This window comes from Chaetura pelagica, unplaced genomic scaffold (genome assembly GCF_000747805.2).
Source record: "Chaetura pelagica isolate M959 unplaced genomic scaffold, ChaPel_1.0 scaffold283, whole genome shotgun sequence".
Taxonomy (NCBI): Eukaryota; Metazoa; Chordata; class Aves; order Apodiformes; family Apodidae; genus Chaetura; species Chaetura pelagica.
In genome coordinates, this window is record NW_009952688.1 from 724,557 (window position 1) to 743,288 (window position 18,732).

The following is an 18,732-nucleotide window of genomic DNA, read 5'->3' on the forward strand; positions in this document are numbered from 1 at the left end:
AGGAATGTGTCTATGGCAATATAGGAAATGACTACAAAGATGACTGGTGTCAGGGCTACAGAGCACATAGGAGGAATACTGGGAGGAAAGGAGAATTCCAAGGACACAAAACTTATGAGTAATCTTCATTAACAGCACTTCAGTTTACATTAGACATTAGCTTGACACAAAACTCCTCCACACCCAAAGTGAATGGGTGGTTATTAGTGTCCTTATAATGTAGAGGGTTTCTTTAGTTCACTAACAGAAATACTGAGACTCTAGGCAATACAGAAATCCAAAACTAATTTTGCCAAAGGTGGTTTCTATGTGGCAACATAAAGAGTATTGCCCAACACTGGGACTCCCAGGCAGACCAGGACACCCAGCTGCTCTTCAGAAATCACTGACACAAATGACACACACTGTTGTCGTGGACAGCTGTTACCAGAGGGTCTCCCTGTTTTTTGTAGAGATTTGTAACAGAAACGCTGGGATCTGTAGAAAGGCTTACAAATGGAAACAGGGGCTGTGAATGCATCAGGAGAAACAACAGAAAATGGTAAAGGAAAGAACTTGTGTTAATTGATGGCAAGTGCAGTCAGTCAAGTGACAAGATAACCAGACAGAACAGAAGCCCCAAAGATAAGATGGCAAAAAGACAAGGAAGAGAACTCCAGCCATAAAATATCCAGTCAAGGAAAACAACTTTGTCTAAGACAAAGCAAGACGAGGTGCTGAAGCAAATGATCTGTCCATTACCAAAGGGCCACTGGAAGTCAGAGCCTGTCCAGAAATCAGTTTGTCATCATCATTTAAGAAAAAAACAAGGGATGTGATAAGGACTTAATAGCCAGCATCCTTTACCATTAGTATAAGCACAAGCAATCCCATCCTGACCACACAGATACAGATGTTCTGGTGCTTAGTATAAGAGAATGAGTGAAATTAGTTCTGTTTAAAATTAGAATCACCTTTTCCTCCCATACAGCCTTGCACTGAGTTTTATTATATTCATTTGTTACACTCAAGCAAGCTGCCTAAGATGGAAAAAAACCCTCTCTTACATGAATGTGTTCAAAACTCATCACAATTTTTCTGTTGAAGCCCTGTTTATTAGGAAGTAATTCTGACCAAAGAGTCAAAGCCACAACAATACAAGTCTCAGAGACCTTTTTTCTGGATACCAAAGCTGAACAACTCCTAAACAGCAAATAAGATATGCAAAGAGGCACTTTGGTATTGCAGAATCATATTAATGCAGAAACAGTTTGTCCTCTATGTAAAAGGGCAATACGTAGGTCTATGTGCAATTAAGATAATGATTTCTTGGCTTCAGAAACACTATTAACTAAGTCGTTTTTAAAAATTCTCTGTAATTGTTCTGAAGCTAAGGAATTAACATATTATCACACTATTTGTGGGCATGCCTGGTCTCTGAAAATGCTTCCTTGAAATTTCACTTTTCAATTTATTTTTTAAAAATCTAAACTTGGTTCATGTGAAGAGCAGCACATTTTGAACCTCTGTCCCTGGCACTCAACATGCAGCAGGCAAGGGCAAGTGCAGCACAGAGACCTGAGCAGCTCAGTGCAGGCACAGGAGCTGAGAGCTGCTCAGACAAGTGTGGGACTGTCATTGTCCCCAGCAGCTGAGTATAGCACGGCTCTGGGAGGCAGCTCACTGGTAGCTCCAGTAAAGAGTTCAGATGTGCAGTGTTCCTGTAAAGGGTGTGACAAAGGTGCATGGTAGTCCTTGAGAAATGTCTTGGAGCAGCAGTTGATCCCAAAACTTTTGAAACTTCTTGTAGCAAAGTCTTGAGGGGGACACCAAAGGTGCAAGCACTTTCCCCCCTGCTTTTGTGGATACTGCTTGTGCTAGACAAAAGTTTTCTCTTCCCTGTGTTATCCCACACAATCTGATGAAGTTTGTCTCTTCCTGCTCATGGGAGCACCTGAGTTTTATAGGGCAGTGTTGCACAACATGAGAGTGGTCCCACTTTTTGCTAAGGCTCATTAATGCAGGAATGTTTTGTTTCTTACCAATAACCTTGAAATCAGCCTTAGCACCAATACAATACTGTGTAACTGTATCTCTCTGCATTTCTCCACTCATGAAGTAGTTAAAATATCAGCTTGGCTTCACGGCTGGAATCACTCCTTGTGTTAAAACCCCATCCTAGTTCTACTTCCACTGGAGATCACCCAAGGCAGGAACACCTTTACCAATGCAAACAATGCCAAATTCTGTTCCTACGCAGTCCTCCTCCATGAAGGTTTTCCTTTGCTGTGCAACTCAGCCAGAACACCAGCCTGAACATTTCTCCTGCAGAGTAACAGATGGCCCCCATGTAACACTGCCATCCACTCACAACTGTCATACTCACAACCATCTCTCACCCAAGCACAGAGGAAGCTAAAACAAGTGGTTCCTTACTGCCTTTTGGTCAGGACTAGACACAACAGTACACAAACAACCTGAAGTACAACACCTAGGGTACCAACTGCCATGGGTGACCAGCCAACTCAGAACAACTGCCCATCTCTGAACAGATGCTTTGTCTCCTGAAAGTATCAACAAAAAGCCTGTCTCACTGTCTGTTGCCCATCAGCCCAGCTCCTCTATTTCTCCCACCTCCCTTCTGCTCCTGCCTTCTCCAATAAAAGTGAGCACCATTCAGAAATCCTCCCTAGATACTGTCTGGTAGAGGGAGAGTTTTCAATCAGCATCATCCCTCTGGAAGGGATACTTTGTTAAGCTTGTCATGCCTAAATTATTGATATTTATTTCAGAATATTATTTCCTTTGGGTTATTTTTCTCTGTTTTGTTTCTCTCTTGCAAGCAGGACACAGGGAAGTAGCTTACAGCATCCTCTAGGGATGGCTGGATGGATCTGCTCTGCACATCAGCTTCCTGTGGATAGTCCACCCCCCACACTGAAGGTCTGTAGCTACAGCATTCACAAAGACTCAAAGCCAGCTCAGAGGAATGCTGTGCAAACAAAAGTTATTGAAGTAAGAAGCTACTGGCTTTGTTTTCAAGGCTAAATACAGCAGAGCTCAAAACTTCCTATTTTTAGCTTGATTTCTTAAGAAAACACAACGCCTGTGTCCTGCTGTCTGCTTGTCACTCCTCCCAAACAACTTTTGACCCCAATGGCAATTTCAGCCAAAACTGCACACGGGACTCAGCAATGTTAAGGGCTCACACATTCTATAAAAAGGGATGGCTGTAGAGTGCAAACGTCTGGACAGTGCCATTACCCCTAGAAAGGCAAGCAAAGCTTGGCTGCTGCTCTCACCATGTAGCTGGAGCTGGTTGGTAATGGCTCACAGCTGGCACTGGGCACGAAGGCATCAGGCTGCAGGAGGGCACTGGAGGGGAGGAAGCCAGCACTGCCTGCAGGAATCAAAGAGTACTAGCACAGAGGTGGGACCACTGAGCTGGAGACAGCATGGAGGTGGTCAGAGGGAGGAAGGACTATAGTAGATAGTGAGGAACTGGAGGTAGGAGGGCAAGGAGAAAGTGCAACTGGGGAAAGGATCTGGGATGTAATTGTGGGACCTGCGGGACACCAATCTGTAGGAAGCAGGGCTTCATTAGCCTGTCCGCAGATGAGATTGCAGGTCTAAAAAAGGAAAAGAGATGAGATTTTCCCTGCCATTTCCCCATAGCCATGAGGACAGATGATCAATGCCTTTTAACTTCTGCGCTGATCACAGTTAGCGCCTCACTTGCACAGCTGCAATCTGCAAAGCATTATGGGATGCAGTTTGCATGAAAAACGTCTTTGCAAAATAAGGTCTTAATTGGGTCTGTGCAGAGAGCTCCCTGTGCCCCTCTGTGCTCTGTGCTGGTCTCAGGATCACCACAGGGATGTGAGGGCAGGGCCAGGCTCTGAAGCTGTACTTTGTTGCTGCCTGGGCAAACAGTTGAGAGGATGAACCTTAAAGACAAGCACGCAAGGGACAGAGAAACCATTCTTACCTTATAGATCTTTCCCTCTTCAGTACCAACGAGAAACAAATAGTCTATCTTTTTGTGAAAATCAAACGACGTCCCACAGCCTGTTAAGAGAGGAAAGGTTTCACAGACAGAGAATTGGTTCATCTGGCCAGCACACACTCCCTGCCTGTGGTGCACACACGGAAGTGATTTTAGAAGTGATCTATTTCTTTTCTATAGAAATTAAGGACACCTCTTCTGCAAACACTTTCCAAGCTGTGTCTGTCCCCAAGACCTATAATTTGAAAAGCCAATATGGAGAAAAGGAAAAGGGAACTGGAAGAGAATCAAAGAACTGCTTGGCCTGGAATTAATTTTGGTAACAATTTTAAATGCCCAGTGTAAATGTAAGAGTCATGAGGACCAGGCCTGCCTCCTATTGGGGAAGAACAGATCTTTGATGTTTGTTTAGTATTGTCAAAAATATAAATATTTTCCCATGCACAAAAGAGTCCAGAGAGGAAACACCACATCATACCTCCCTGTGCCTCCTTCATCCTTAGCTCAGAAGCCATTTAGCAGGCTCACTCCAGTAAGCCAACAGCAAAGAATGTGATTTGGGAAGAAAAATTCCACCAGGCGAAGGATCTTCTTAACTTCATAAACCCTGAACTGAGCAACATTGTGAACTGTGTTTAAAGCTGGTGCCAACTACAACAGGGTGTGACTTCTCAGTATTTTCTGGCTTCTGCTCCCAAGGCAGATGCAACATCATCCAAGAAAGCCAACTGGCATGGCACTGAAAGAAAATTTCAGCAGGGTCCCTGCGCCGAAGGGGGCACGTCTGCTGAGTGCCCGGCAACATGGGGATGTTGGCCAGCAGGGATGCCTGCAGCAATCATGGGATGAGAAGGAGGTACAAGCAGACAAGGCTCAGAAGTACATAGCTACAGGGAACTTTATGCAGAGGCAGCTGTCGTAACTGTTATGTCTTAAGTGATAACAAAATATAGTCCTCAGAGGAATTGTTAAGGTCGTTTCAACCCTGTAATACTGTCTGCATTTTTAACATTTGAATAGATTGTTAAATATTCCAGATAAGTCTTTGAAAATCCATTTCCCAGTAACACTAACAAATAATCCCAAAGCCCCTGGGACTGCTGCAGTGTACTACATTAGCTGGTGTCTTGCAACCTGTGTGACAATGCAAACTTCCTCACAAACTGCTCAGCAGTTAGTTACTAGTCTAAAAACACAGCAATCCTTAAAAATGGGGCAACTGCCTTCTCCAAACCCAGGCTACAGCCTCACAGCCAAACGCAGATGCAGTAGGATGATTAGGGGATTTCTCAAGGCTCCAGTGTAATCCAGGACCTCCAGAGCTGACTCATCCCATCTATCTCAAATGCAAGATGGTCAGGATGAGGGGATTCTCTACTGTCTTCACCTTGTATGGAGGGGGCCTAATATAGTAGCTTAGAATAGAGGCTATGCTTTTAGAGAGCCACAACCTGATGAGGTACATCCCACCCACTGGCTGGATGAGCTGTGCACCCAGGAAAGGCAAAGGTTGCTTTTCATATTGATTTAGCCAGTTCAGATCAATGTCTGGTAGAACGAATAAAACTGACTAGTTTAGACAAATATAGGTAATGCCTGTGCCTTGTCAGTATTGGGGCATCCCAGTAAAACAGACATTTTTTGAGTTAATATTAATCTTTTTCTGCAAGGAAAGACAAGATGTAAGCAGCTAAACTTGACTCAATTAGCAGCCATTGCTCCAAACAGACTTTGCCCTACTACATGATGAAAGCACAGAGGCGTAACCCTTCTTTAGCTCCTTTCCATCTCAACACCACACTCCCAATTTAATTTTCCAGAATGACTGATTAGAGGCTTTGTGTCAGTAATTAATCAGAATGGCAAGGACTTGGGCTCCTACCAAGCACTTGCAGCTGCAGCTCCTCTGGCCCCTGCACCGTTGTTCCCTCTACTGACAGCTTGATGATATCTGTATGAACCAGCTCATTCTGCAGGCAGAGGAGATTCCACATGAATAACAGGCTTTACAGCAACAATACAGAAGCATTCAGTACTTTGAAACAGCACATTTTATGAAGGAATTTTTAAAAGCTGTCCAAAAGTTGCTTTATGTTTCATCCTTGCAGTCGGCAACTTGCTAACAGGCTGTTTTACATAAAAACAATCAGGAAAGGAATGTTTTTGGTGCATTGGAACTGAGAACCACTGGTCACCCAGACACATGCAGCTGACCTGGAAAGCTTTGGGTCTGGGGGTAATTTCTGAGTGGAGGTTGACACTGGCAGCTTAAATCATTGCATGGTTCAAGATAATGTATTGCATATTATCAAGGCTAACTAAAACCCATACTAATGATGGTAATTTACCACCTTGCCAGTCTTTGCTTCTTATTATCCCCAGAGCAGCCTCAGTCCCCAATTTTCACAACCTCATAGGATCTGAGATTCAAATAGAAACAACATCTTGCAAGCAGCTCCCCCAGAGGAAAAGTGCCCCATGTGGCTGATACCAGCAGAGCTCTGAAGGGTTCCCATTGCAGGCCACGACACTGTCGTGCTAGGTGCTGTGTAAACACAGGGCAAAAAGGTTGTGTCCCCAAAATTTTTACAGTCGAGGTGGGAGACAGAAAACAGATTAAAATAGGTGCAATGTGGGTGAGTATGAGGAAACGACGAGGGGGCAAAGATCCATTCTTAGACTAGCTTTGGGAATTAAAATACCACTGCAGAATGGAGTTGGTTGTGAATATAAGAATACCCTGGGGCTGATAAAAAGAACAAAGAACTAAAGATTAAATTAGTGAGCAGTGTGGGCTGAGGACTGAATGTTTTCATGAATCCACAGATTTCCCACTGGAGCACTGTGAGAACAAAACATAACTTCTTAGCTCAGTGAATCAAGCTTTAGTTGGAGCTTCTCTAAGCACAGAGCAGGACTCAGGTGGAAACACATTCTGTTTCACCAAGTCAGTCCCAGGGAACTGCATGTTAGGCAAGGTAGGACAAGACTTAAGAGCATCTGTTCAGTACTGCACTTCAGGGGTGACAGAGTTCTTTCTGTATGCCATTTTTATCATATTTTAGGGATCCAAATTGATATATGGATCAATAAAGGTCAAATCCATAAAATAACGTAATTCCTTCTCACTAAATTGCACTGCCACACACCCACATGCCCTGGCCTATTAATGGCAGGAACAAGAACCAGGACAGGATCCTGCTGCCTGCAGAATTCTACCCTCAAAACACTTCTTACAGTATGTGGGTTACATCAAGTCGGATTCAGTGGGTAAAAGGCAGGAGTGATGCTAAGAAAGTGGCCATATATGCTGCTATATGTGTGCAGGAATTGGAAAGAGCAGTGTCCAGAGCATCCAGGGAGAAAACATATTCCATGTAGCACTTGCTGCCCCTCCAAACAGGAGTGCCGCTGGGTTGCTGAAGTGCAGTCAGGACATGCTGAGCAGGCTTTGCCTCAGCTCAGGCTCCCAGGTCTGCCTGCACTCCAGAGAATATCTATCATGTCCAAGTCCTGACTGGTGGCCAAAGATTCAGGTCTGAAAAGCGGCTTTGGAGCTGCCCAGAGCTCATAATGTTGGCATATCCAGTGGGTCTAACAGAAGTGAGATGTATGACCTGGGCAGGCCCAGAGATTTGCTAGCAAATGTACCCTCTGTTCTACCCGTAGAAAGGCAAACCACACAAGACCTTCTCTCCAAGCACACATCTTTCTGCAGCCTTTCCCTGAAGATGCCTCCCAGCACCTCCACCTGGTTGAGGCCTCTCTGGACAGCTTCTGTAGCCTCATGCCTTTGCAAAGGATGCTACTTGTGCAGACTTCCCTGCTGGGCTGCATGTATTTTGTACCCAGATTTTCAGTCTGGAAAATGCATCTGTTCATGGGGCTCTTTTTTTGCCAGACCCATTCACATATTCCTCTGGGCAAACAGACTGTCCACAGTTTGGCCATCCAGGAATATTCAACAATAATATGTTGGTTCTGCCTAGCAATTGTGAAGCACTTTGTAAGCACTAGTGAATTAGGCCTTGCAGCTGTCTGTTTCTCAGTAGTTGTTATTAGCCTCCCATGATGAAGGAGGCCCAGAGCTGTTCAGTGATTTAGGTCTTAGGTCACCTACGAAGGTGCATCAGATCTGGGACTGATGAGAATCCGCCTGAGAAGCAGAGCCACACTGCATCCAAACCAATTCCTTGACATGGCCCTGACAGCTCCCCTTTTCTGACAGGCAAACGTGTGCACCCAAGGTGGGAGAGTAGAGTCACCCAGCTGTAGAAGTCCTGCATCCTTCCTTGACATTTTACTCCTTCAGGCTGATCCAAAACTCTGCATAAGCACACACAGCTCATGTGCTGTGTCATGAAGTTTGTCCAAAGTTGGGCCCATTTCTAACAGAGACGACCACTACAGTCAAGGCAGATCAACTGTCCCTAGCTAGCATTGACAACTCTTTTATCCAAATTCTGAGTGTGGCTTGCCAAATATCCAGCTGGAAGTAAGAATAAAATTTATTCACTTTCTGCTCTCAGCTTTGGAATTGTCAAACAGCTATCAGTGTTTGAAGAAGCTTCACTTCTGGATAGTCCTGTCAAAAAGATTAACAAAGCTCTCTTTTATTTATTCCTTATTTGCCCTATGAATTTGCAGAATAGAAAACCTCTAGAGACTCTTCAATTTCATTCTAAATAAAACCCAGAGATGTTGAGCTCTTTTGTAAAACTGGAATTCAAGCAGATTGCCCATTTCTCTTTGCTGGATACAAAACCACAGATCGTGACAAAATTCCCTTTTAATTTTGTTTCCTGCTTTCCAAGTTGAATCTCCATCCAAAAAAAGAAATGAGACAGCACCCAAAATACTGCTGTTTTCCACTTCTGCTCACTAAGCACATACCAGCTCTGACAATTCCAGAGGTAACTTCACCTCAAAATAGTCTTAAAGCAGTGCTTTTCACATGGATATGGCCCAGTTTCTAACAAAAATGCAATGTATTATTAGAAATGACATTGTGCTAGGTGGGTGCAGATCTTAGAAGTCACACGAAGGATGCCTAGGTAGGTATATCTATGTGATCAAGGGACAGAAAAAAACCCTAGCTTACAATGTGGGAACACAGTTAAGCACAGATGAATCACAGACACATTGAGAAAGACCCTCTAACCAGGGGAGTTTCCATCAGAGCCCATGCAGACTGATGTTGTAGATTGTTCCAGTTGTGGCATTTCTTGGAAGTAACAGGCCTAACCCAGTATTTCTTGCCTCCTAAGTGGAGCAGGGTAAGCACGCTTAGTTACTGGGGCTCAGATGGTAAGTGTGACCTGCTAAGTCACCTCAACTGGATATGTTTAGCTGTAGGGATGTATTACCCACTTCAACATAAATCTTTGGGGCATTTCTACACAGGGGATAAAACAGGAGCTGAGTGCTGGGACAATGTTAGCCAGTCCCCCTCTAGGAGCTCTTGGAGCTTTTCTGGGAGAAGGACCTGGGACACACTTGCTGAATGTGTTAACCTGGAGGGGTTTATAAAAAGTTCTGAATAATCAGTGGTACCTGCATGTGCCTACCTTCTTCATTAGAAGAGGCTCCCACTCCTGAAGTGAACATGAGACTAAGTTTTACATATAATGTTAGACATGAATTCCCTGCCCTTAGCAGGAAAGCCTAAAATTTTCAGAACAGAAAAGCCTTGAGTAGCTTGGTATAAAGGGCTGAAAAAACCGAGCACCCAAAGATGTAAATAAATTCCTTTGGTTGATGGGGAATAATGCAACAGCTGCTTCAAACACATATTTAAGGCAATTCAATTATTTTTTAAGTAAAATATTTTTAAATCTTCAAAATGTGAAATAAAATTGCCAACAGAAAAAAAAAAAAAAAGTTGGGATTCAGAGACACAAATCTAAGGGTCATTTAGGGACACTAACACTCAGTTTCTATCAACATTCATAGTAAAAAAACTTAAAATTATCAAAGGTCAGACAAACAAGTTAACAGAGATTGTCTTCGGTGTGAACTGGCAACATCATGGCAGCGGGAAGGAAACCTTCCACCTATCTGCTTGCATGCTGCCATCCTGCTGCAAACACAAGCTTACTCTGCTAGTTTGAACACGAGGGGAGAAATTTACACTTTCCCTGTGCCACTCTGAATTGCAATCTGCAAGGGAGCATTTTGGAGGTGAGAGTCTTGAAGGTGAGGAAGAAGGTAGATTATTCTGCTCTGTCTCTGAGTGACCCTCCTGGGACAAGTTTCAGAGCAAGGACCAGTCTTGAATGCCTGCAGTTGCAAAGCAGGAAAGTTACGTCTTGTATACAGGTCCATGGAGTGCTACAGGTGCAGGCAGAATGAAGGTTAGGTCCTGAGCAAAAAGTGGGCTGATTCTGCTCATTTCAGAGTTCAGCATGAAGCTCCAGCCCTAGCTGTGATAGCATCTGCAATCTTTTGCTGCCACTCCTTTTCAAACCTGGCTTAATATAAATTAAAATAAAACCAATGTACCATTGAACTTGCCACCTACTGCTTACCTTAACTAAAGTCCATGAAACAATGCGTCCATCTGAGGAGACAGAAAAGAAGTTCAAATGGTTGTCCATGTCATCCTTCTGCCACTTGACCTTACAAACAAGAAGACAGTTCAAGTCAGCACAGGGAACTCAGCATAAGCAGGACATAGTCCCATGCCCTCAGCAGGGTCTTCTGAAATCCTTCCTAGAAGAGCAGGTGGTTTCCACCCCAGAAGCATAAATTAACACCATTATCTTCACAGGCAGTTTCAGAAGTGCCCCCAGCACTTCCATCACTCACTTTCCCGCAGGGATGCTCCAGAGAGGGGGCAAAGCCCCACACCTAAGGACTCCTCACCTACCCATGGCATCTCCCTCAGTAGTGACAGGACCATTGCCACCAAGGATGGGCCTTAGAGGTGCCTGGGCTATGCAGCACTCTGCATTATGGCACACCATCAGCCCAGGGAGCACTAAGACATCTCCAAACAACACCAGCAGTGCCACTGAAAGGTCCCCAAGACACACGAGTACATCACTGGCCCTGCACAAATGAAACCCTTCCCATTTGCCCAGTTAGTCCAAGTGCAGTGCCATACATCTACCCTTCAGCCAGGCAACCTCAAATTATCTTTATGTCTCCTTGTGGGGTGCAGACAAGCCCTTGAAGGCAACGTGTGATTTGGGTCCTTGTGGTGCTTCTGTTTCAGGGTGATGAAAACATCTCCATTAAAACTGAAATCCTCCCTACACCTTCAGAGCATCTGTCTGCCTGGTAAGGAGATTTGCCTTTTAACTGTGACAGCTCAGTAGGAGAGATTAGAACTCAGATAAATGGCTTACTGTTTAGAAGAGACATTTCAGTTAGACCAAAAGCATTAAGAACGCTCGATTTTCAGATCTGGGAATTCAATCAGACTGAAAGGAAAAGGATGACTTGTCACTGGGCCTGTCAGCACACACTCCTCTGGGCATCTGTCAGTTCAGGACAGGGGCAAGCACTTCAGCAGGTTCTGCTGAGGTTTTCAAAGGTATATCTGTTCCTGCTCAAGCAGCACAGCAGATATATTTCCCTAAACATCACTCCCTAAACATGATGAATGGGCATGATTATCCTACAGCTTACTGAATACTCTATCTGTGACCACCTGGCACCTATTCCAGAAAACAAACAGCATTCTCGATACTTTAATTACACAGATTGGGTATTCTGATTATACTTCCTTGGGAAAAACACAGCGTTAATTCTGTTTCATAATTTTTTTTATACTGTGGAGCATGAAAATTCAGCAAGATACTCAGCAAGGAGTAATTAATCCTCTGTGAACAGGTTTTCTACCTAGATCACACTATTCAGAGGAATGAAAAATGAAACGTAAAAGGAATCCACCCAAGAATACATCAAAATGCCAGTTTCATGTCCATAAGCTGAAACTGAAGAGTCTTGAGTGGCCTCCTTGCACAACAGAAATCCTAAGTCTCCAAGTGGAACCAATTCTGCTCTCTGGCATTAAAAGAATGGTGTCATTCAGAATGGCCCAGAATAAAATGGCTAACGATAAAAAGACAGGTTCAATGGCACATATAGAGAATAGTGATTTCCAAGGCTGGGCATCATGTACAAAATGTGCTGAGTATATCTATTCCAGGAATATTTCCCTGGGATCATGAGCTACAGCTGACAATGATGGCCACCAATAGCTGCTTCAGATGAAGGAGCTGGTTTAGTGAAGAGTTTTAATTCTAAGTGGGAAATGCAGAGTTCAGGGAAGCTGGTTAGAAACACATGCACAACTTGTCTCATACTGGGAACAGAAAATGAGTTATGTTTAAAATGAGAGGGTATTTTTAAATGCCACTTTAAAACTGTCTGGCAACAAGACATTTTCATTTGTATGTCCAACACAGCTCTCCTTTAACTCCTGTTCCTCCTCTTGAGTCTACTTTCCCAAATACTTGGAAAAAACAGTCATGCTTCCCAGCTTGCCCCTAAGGCAAACAAACTTCTCTTGAGATAGGGAAAGCTATTTCTCAAGACAGTTTCTCCTCTGAAAACACTGTGCAAAGGTTTTGCCATTTAAACCTGGGAGCAGTTAGAACAAGTGGTTCAGATGTCCTCTGCTGGGACAGGACTACCCTGCAACAAATGAGGTTCTCCAGCATCTGAAATCTGCAGGCTGAACCCAGTGATGCCCTGGGCTGCACGTGGAAGACAAATGCAGGTGACACATACATGTGCTGTGGTTAGCGTGGGTCTGAGCCATCCTGAAATCTAGAGCCACCATCTGGGTTGCTGACACAATGCCCATGCTGGGATCAGAACTGGTCCAGATCCTATCTGAAGGGAGAGTCCCAGCTTGCCCCTATCAGAGCGTCCGTCCAAGTGCTCATTAGTGAGCTCTGCTCAAGCTGTGTAGGGGCAGCTGCAGCTGAGTTCGCAGCTCTGCCCTTGATAAGTACAGTGAAGAGACTTTGCATCGGAGCTGGAGCCAAGTGACAGCCTCTCACACCAGCAGAAAATACAGAGGTGAAGGCTCAGTGGCTGGAGTCCGCTCCCATCACCCATCAGAAATCCTGAGTCCTCACATCTGTGCTAACACAGCGTGTTGCAGGAACCTTGTCTGGAGGTGACCAGCATCATAAGTGCTATCATGGGCTCAGGGTTTTTTTTCCCAAGCCAACTCCTTTCAGCACTCTCCATGTGAAGATCTTTCCTCAGGGTTTGCCTATTCCAAATACCTCTCCCTGATGGAGATCCGTTCAAGTTTTCTACTATTGTTACTCAGTTAGGTGTCACAATTACTTCTTTATATCCATTACACAGAGAGGTGGAATCAACAGCCCCCAAAAGAAAGTAGGTTGATATTCTTGGGGTGCTCTTGCACATTCAAAGAAGTCAGTAGTACTGAGTTAGGTACATATTGCAGAGAGCTTGAACAGAGTCCCTCAAGGGCATCAGAAGCTGCACTCAGATGACTGTCAGCAGCTCTCAGTGATGTTAGCTTGAATTTCAGAACACAGAAATTGTCTCTTAATCCTTTAAATTTTCTTTCAACACCTCTGACACCTTAATAGTGTTTGTGATATTTTTCTCCTGATCTCTGTATTCCAGGAATGCTTATAAGAGTAATTAGCCTTCATGATATTGCAATCAAGTCGGGCATCTGCTCAGAACTGGCCTTTTCTCTGCTCCCAGAGGCCCATGAACGTGGCATAACCTCCTGTCATTAGCAGTATCCATGCTGTGCAGGGTGGAGCATTCGAGGAGAGAACCAGGCAATTATGTGCATAGTGGCAAGAAGCTATTTTATTTCCTGATGCACATGACAATCAACCCAGGATTTGGCTGCATGAGACAATTCACAGCAAAAGTTCAGTTATGATACAGTAAGATTAAGAACCACATGACAAAGGAAAGTGTGTGTAAACAGCAGAAAGGAGACAAGTAAATATAGAGAAGCAAGTCACTTGCTGTGCCTGATCATGGTGGAACTCGTAAAATCAAAGATCTGCTGCTATTTTTTCAGTATGATATTTAACCTGCTTTATTTTTGCAGTGCAAAATTAGTGTGTGAAACTCATTGCTGTCAGAAGTGCCTATCACTTTTTATTTTTTTATTTCTTAAAGCCCATTCACTTCTAAAGAAGTTGAGACAACTCAGACTCCTATTTGCTCATAGAAAAATACAGATTAAAACCTGCATGTTCACTGCTATTTACAGCAGGATAGCGGGAGAATAATCCATTCATTCTTAGCAAGGGAATACTATAAACTTTGTCTATGACAGCTGGTAATGGCTCCTGTCCAGCAGGAGATTAGACCATTTATCCAATCTGATTTGAAAATGCCTATGTTTCTGATGTCATTACTACAAAAGAAAGAATTCTTGATCCATTTTCATGGCATGGAGGCTGTTAGTCACTCACATTGACAAAATACCATTGCTGAAAATCATCCTGGCCATGAGGCTGACTTGAGCACTGTGCAGGGAGCCACAGGCAGGATCTGCCTGCTTTTCTTCTGAAGTGGCAGGTGCTACAGAAAACACAGATCACTCCAAAGCTCAGCTGTGGGTTGCCACACACAACACAGACTGTACACAAACTGATGAGCAATTCCTTCCCTTTCTATCAATTATCCTTAAAGAAAACCTTTGCCAACCTTGGAGTACCATGGTCCTGCTGACACCTGCCGTTAGAGAAATAAGAGCATTTTGGCCATTCCATGTCTAAAAAACTGAATAAAGTCTGCCACAGGTAGAGAAGAGGAAAGGCAAAGGCATTATCAAATTATCAGGCCACCCTTATGTGAACTGGTCAAGTAAGACACTGAGTTGACTCCAGCAAGCAAACAATACTTCGGGCTGTTGAGGAAAACCCCTGGCACTGTGACCTGGGACAAATTCCTTCCAGTGTCAACCTGACAATCAGTACAGTCCTAAGCCAATCTGTCATGACAATGCAGGGTTTGGAGGAACCCAGAAAAGATATCTCTTCTGCTTTGTGGCAGGATCACACACACCCCTTGGTGACACACCATTAGTGACACTTCACGCAGGGTGATCTTCTAAGTCCCCAACAGGCACTCAACAGACTCCCTGTAAATGTCAGTGCTTAATGGGCCTTATACAGGAAATTTCCTTTACCACAAGTCAAGCCAGTTACTCCTAACCATCTCCCCAGTGGACACAGGGAACAGTGGTTTATTACCCTTTTTATAACAGTCTTTGGATGAGCAAGAAAATGTTGCTGTGTAACTGCTCCTTTCCCTTTTTAAATTTTTTTTTACCAAACCTAATCCATTGGTTCAAATGTTGCTTCCAGGTCCTGCCCTCCAAGCCTTCACTATTCCCATTCTTCCCCTTCAGCCCTTCTCTGCAGCTTCAAACACACAGTGCAGGGCGACCCCGAGGCACTAGCAGACAGGAGTTACAACCTCCTCTGTCTTGTATTCCTGCTATTGAATGAGAATGACAGATGTCTTTGTGCTGCAGTATTGCATGACTGATCATTGACAGACATTTGCTATATTCTCCCCTTCTGGCACCCTGCTGCTTAACCAGTCATCCCCTCTCTCAGATCTGTACATTTAATTTTGCCTTTCTAAATATAGCATTTGCTCGTCTCTATTAAATTTCATCACTTTGATTTTGGGCCTTTCTTCCAATTTATCAAGATCATTTTGAACGTAACCGTGTCCTGCAAAGTGCCTTGACCTCCCAAGAAAGCTTCCCTATTCTGTAATCGGAGTTGTTAATGAAAGTATTGATCAAAAGAAGACCAGTACTGACAGCTGGAGGGTGTCACTTGAAGCATCTTCAGAGTCTGACAACAAGGTTGGTAGAACTGCTCTTTGAGCATACTGCCAGAGCCACCTGAGCAGCCTCTTTATGGTGATTTTACCTAATTCACATTTCTCTAGTTTGATTATAAGAAAGTCACTGTGTGAGCCTGTATCAAAAGCTTCAGTCAAGTCAAGATGGATAGAGCTGATAACCTTGACTACCTTCCCCTTCTTCTTGAGGGCCATTTCTCTGAAGCAAAATAAGGAAAAGAAAATATACTTGCTCAACAGTTTCTTCTGGACAAATCCATGCTGGCTTCTTTGAATCACCTTCTTATCTGGCCATTTACTAACAATTTTGCCATTTGTTCCAGTATTTTTCCAGGCATCAAAATTGGTCTGGCTGGTCAGTCATTTTCTGGGTGTAATCCTACCATTTTCCTCCAGATATTTTTTCACTTTTTCTGGACCTGTGAGACCTTTCCTACTTTTCATGGCCATGCTAGTCCTACAGGTCAGAATGCAGCCTGATGTACTTCAGTGCTACCATCCTTGTAGCCTTGTAGCTACCACTTGTAAGCCTCCATGGCTGGCTTAGGATGCCTCTAGCCTGGATGAATCATCCAGACTCTGGTTTCTGGGCTCTGGTACCTGCCCATGACTCTGTTCCTCCTGCATGCCAGGACCATCCTTTGAGGAAAGGACCTGCAGAAACCTCTTCTGCCATACACTGGCTCTACAGCATCACTGAAAGGTGTTTTGGGATTGATGACAGCAGACCTTGTAAGCATCATGTGCCAGTCTGCCCACATCACAGGTATGAGAACCAGGGTAAATCCACAAGTGAGAGCAGATTGATGCTTCCCTTCATCCATGCCCCAGAGAGCACCCCAACCCTGCCCCTGAATCGAGGTACTCAATCAGCTCAGATGATGTAAATGGACTTGCATACAAAAACCAGCCTCTGCTTAAAGTACTGGATGGATGTAGCCCCAGAACTCCATAAAACGGTCTTGTTAATGGTCTGAAATTGCTCTGGGTACTTCTTCAAGTACTCCAGCGTATGTTTAAAGCAATCCTGATGATCAGCAAAAACCTGTGTCATCTCAATACTTTTAACACGCTCTTTCCCTGAGCAGCCAGTCTCAAACACTTACTGTAAAATTAAACAATACAGCTTCAAATACTTCCTCCATCTCCATACCACCCAGTATTAGCAATAATCTTGCTTTACTAATGAGCCTACATTCTTCTTTTTTTTAACTTCTAATATACTTCGCAAATATTTTCTCCTTCCCTTTTATTACCCAGGATAGTCACAGCTCATTTTGCACCTTCACTTCCTTTGTCTTTGTACTCTTCTCTAATACTCAGCTTTAGACACACATCCTTGTTTCTGTGCTTCAGCAGTTTCTTTGTAGTTCACTGCTGAGCTCTAGATGCAGCAGTGTGAGCCCTTCTGGGAAAGCTTGCCATTCTGCCCAGCCCAGCAGCTCAGGGAGTTCATCCTGCAGCTGAGCAGGTTCACAGTCCCTTGCAGAAGTTCTGCCATCATGGGAGGACTATTGTTTCCCAGCCCCTCTGGGCTCTCCCAGCCTGGCTTCCCCATACCTTGGACACACAGGGCTAAGCAGGGAGATTCTGGACACTTCTCCTCACATTCACGCTGGCTGAAGAATTTTACTCAAAAGCTTCCCACTGGCAAACACCTGCTCCTTGAGCAAGCATGCAAACACAGGGGAATCAGCCCTCGACTTGCCCTTGGCTGTGCCTACCTCAGAGCACAGACACAAACCCATAGTCAAAGCCACATTCCCCATGTCTCTTCATGCACAAGCCTGGGCCAAAACAAAGCTCCAGCAGAGCTCTGGGGTTCTTTCAAGCTAGAAGAGCTGAACATGTGCTGGGATTTAGCAAGGACACAAGCTCTCTTGGATGCAGTTTGGCTTCATCCATCACACAGTGGCCCAGGTCACCAGCTGACAGATGAACACAGTGTGGATACTTGCAGAGACAGACAGACCAAATTCCAACCAGCAGGACCCACAACACCCTACCCTGGATGTGTTAGTCCAAAAGTGGGCACTCTTGGTCTGTATAGAAAATACCTTCTCCAGTTTGGTGCCCTCCTCTTTTTCAGTCTGCCTCATCATCATACTTATGATAAAGTGCTGACCAAAAAATTGCTCTGTAAGTCCTGTCTTCTGAGTCTGGGCTGATCTCTCCTGTGCTCTGCTGTGCTCTCCTGGACTTCCCTACTGCAGTCTCTCATCTGACCTATGAAGCAGTTGTCATTTCTTCCCTCTGTCACCTCCAAATGTGTTTCTTCTTGGTTCTTGCAAGAAACTTTCAGTAGAACATCATCCAGAAGCATCAAGTCATTACAAGCAGAGAAGAAATCTTTCACATCCTCCTCCTTGCGACAAAAAAATGTGGTTTTTTTGTTTGTTTGTTTATTCCCCTCCCTATATCACTTGCTTCTGCTGTTTGCCCAAGGGACCTGCTGTGGTGAAAGTCTCCTAAGACAATCAGTGGATCTGAGTCCACTGACTTCCTGTTTTGCTGGCTCAAATAGTTTGTTCCTGTTTGCTGCTGAGACAACACAGTGCTTCTACAATAAATTCCCCCAATGCCCTCCATCAAGGACATTCCCAGCTATTCTTTTCTTGCTGTTTATCATACACTTCTCCAGCATGGCACCATAAGTGGGCCTGGCCACCTTGCTGAGGATCCTCAGCCAACTACAAGAGTAAAGTCAAAGCCAGGCACCTAGAATCATACAATCAGAGAACGGTTTGGGTTGTAAGGGACCTTAAAGACCACTTAATTAAAACCCCTCTGTCATGGACAGGGACAACTCCCATTAGGCTAGTTGCTCCGCAAAAGAAAGGCTGCTCTCCTGCAGTCAGTCATGAGACTTCAAAAACTAATCAGTCACCTTGAAAGCAGAGGCTGCT

At 44.2% G+C, this 18,732-nt stretch overlaps 1 protein-coding gene across 1 annotated transcript in view; it reads right to left on the reverse strand.

Moving 5' to 3' along the window:
- DNAI1 (dynein, axonemal, intermediate chain 1) overlaps positions 1-18,732 on the reverse strand; it is a 141,065-nt gene that overhangs the window by 48,951 nt on the left and 73,382 nt on the right. Inside the window, exons 13-15 of the mRNA XM_009993806.1 lie at positions 10,513-10,602; positions 5,868-5,955; positions 3,968-4,047 (exon numbers count right to left, since the gene is read on the reverse strand). Of these exons, the coding sequence (XP_009992108.1) occupies positions 3,968-4,047; positions 5,868-5,955; positions 10,513-10,602 (258 nt within the window). The remainder of the gene's footprint in view (positions 1-3,967; positions 4,048-5,867; positions 5,956-10,512; positions 10,603-18,732) is intronic.